Source organism: Notamacropus eugenii, chromosome 2 (assembly GCF_028372415.1).
Source record: "Notamacropus eugenii isolate mMacEug1 chromosome 2, mMacEug1.pri_v2, whole genome shotgun sequence".
NCBI lineage: Eukaryota > Metazoa > Chordata > Mammalia > Diprotodontia > Macropodidae > Notamacropus > Notamacropus eugenii.
Genome location: NC_092873.1, coordinates 4,210,714 through 4,213,044, shown reverse-complemented (window position 1 = coordinate 4,213,044; position 2,331 = coordinate 4,210,714). Strand labels below are relative to the sequence as shown.

Here is a 2,331-nt window from a genome sequence, read left to right as displayed (position 1 = left end):
TAATGGGTCATAGCGTCATTAGCTTCTTCTTCTACAATTTTAATTTTTAATAGATTGTTTTCTCCGGTTAACTTTTCCATCTCCTTTTCCATTTGTCTAACTGTTCCAGTTAGGTTTTGTATCTGTTTATTAATTTTTTCAATTTTATTTTAAAATCCTTTCATGAATTCCTTTTTCATATTTTTACAATAATTGGCCAACTTTTCTTCTACCTCTCTAATTTGGCTTTTAAAATCCTTCTTGAGCTTTTCCAAGCTCTTTGGGGTTGAGACGAGTTCATATTCCATTCTGAAATTTCAGATGGGAGTACAGTCTCAGTGCTGACCTCTTCTGTATTTGTATTTTGGTATTTGTTCCCATAGTAAGATTCTGTGGTCTTTTCTGGTTTGCTTCCTGCTCATGAAAATTGTCTTTTTCCCACCTTTTAAAGTGGATCTCTACTTCTGGTGCACAGGAGGCTCTGTCCCATGGTTCTTGGGCTGAGAACACGAGACATTGTGTATTGTGGCCTCTGGTTCCCTCAACTACATCTAGAAAGTTGCACTTGGTTATGATATCTCTGTCAGTTTTCTTGCTAGGAGGCCTCAGTAGGTGATTGGTCAATTTTTTCAATTTATACTTTATTGTCTTGTTCTAGAATGTCAAGTCAATTTCCTTTTTTGAGAATAAGCAATGTCCCAAATGGCATCTCTGAAGAATAGAACGGAGATTAGTGAGTTCATTCTCACAGGAATAACAGATACTCCAGAGTTTCAGTTTCCCCTGTTCGTAATGTTCACCATTATCTACTTCATCATCCTCGTGGGGAACTTGGGGATAGTAGCTCTTATCTCCTGGGACTCCTGCCTGCATACTCCAATGTACTTTTTTCTCAGTAACCTCTCTCTGGTAGATTTTGGTTATTCCTCAGCTGTCACACCCAAGGTTATGGCTGGGTTGCTCACAGGGGACAAGGTCATATCCTACAACGGATGTGCTGCACAAATGTTCTTCTTTTCAACTTTTGTCACTACTGAAATTTATCTCCTGTCTATTATGGCATATGATCGACATACAGCAGTGTGTAAGCCTCTACATTATACCACTACCATGACACTGAATGTGTGCACTTCTCTGACCTTTATTGCACATTTCTGTGGATTTTTTAACTCTGCTATTGTAACTGGACAGACCTTTAGTCTGTCCTTCTGTAGTTCCAATGTAGTCCATCACTTCTTCTGTGATATTCCTCCTCTGCTGGCTCTCTCCTGTTCTGATGTATACATCAACAAAGTGGTCATATTTATCTTAGGAGGGTTCGCTGTCACTTTTGGACTTCTGTTTATCTGCATCTCCTACCTGCTCATCTTTATTGCTATTCTGAGAATACAATCTACTGAGGGCCGCCAGAAAGCCTTCTCTACCTGTGCTTCTCACCTCTCTGTGGTGTCCATATTTTATGGGACAATAATCTTTATGTACTTACAACCCAGCTCTAGTCATTCTGTGGACTCAGACAAAGTAACCTCTGTATTCTACACCATGGCCATTCCCATGATGAATCCTTTAGTCTATACTCTGAGGAATAAAGAGGTCCGTGTTGCTTTCAGGAAAGCTATGTGGAAGCAAAGACTTCAATACACTTAGAATTTTTCTGAAGAAAAAGAATTTGAACCTTCTTTTTCTTGACTCTATACCTTGCGTCATGATCTTTTCTTAAACTTTCTTAAGCTCATATCTACCTTTTCTAGATACAGTGTGATATAATGGAAAAAGAATTATCCTTAGTGTGAGGAAAAAATAGATTTGGATGCTCATAATAACATTTACTTGCCCTGGGACCTTGAAAAAGCCAGTACCATTTATTTGTAGGAACCTGTAAGTGTTATTTTTCTTTAATACATTGCAATGTAGAGGTGACAGCACCTGAATGCAAATCCCACTTCTGATGTTCACTCTGTGTGAATTTAGACAAATGAGAAAACTTTTATGGACTTTAATTTCCTTCTCTGCATAATGAAAGGATTGGACCAAATGAACTTCTCAGTATTTTCTAGTGCAAAATTAGTGATTTTTATAATAATGGTGAAGGACAAAATAGGTTAACAGGATTACCTTGTAGAACCAATCAATCTACAATCTACAAAGAAACATTAATTTAGAGCCTGTTGTGTACTAGGCAATGAGATTACAAAAAAATAAAATGAAAGTCTACTACTCTTTGAATTACAAAGGCTCATAATGTCTCCCAATGACTGCTGGTTGAGGCTTGTCTCCTCACAGGTACTACCCTTTCCTTTGGCCAGCAAAGGTGAAGTAAATGATCCCTTTTCATCTCTCTCTCTTCCCAGA

The 2,331-nt window shown here is 37.9% G+C and overlaps 1 protein-coding gene across 1 annotated transcript; it reads left to right on the top strand.

The window, feature by feature from the left end:
- The first annotated feature begins 681 nt into the window (after window positions 1–681).
- Window positions 682–1,626, top strand: LOC140523343 (olfactory receptor 5B12-like). The gene has a single exon (XM_072638263.1). The coding sequence runs from the start codon at window positions 682–684 to the stop codon at window positions 1,624–1,626; it is 945 nt and encodes a 314-aa protein (XP_072494364.1).
- Window positions 1,627–2,331: the final 705 nt, after the last annotated feature.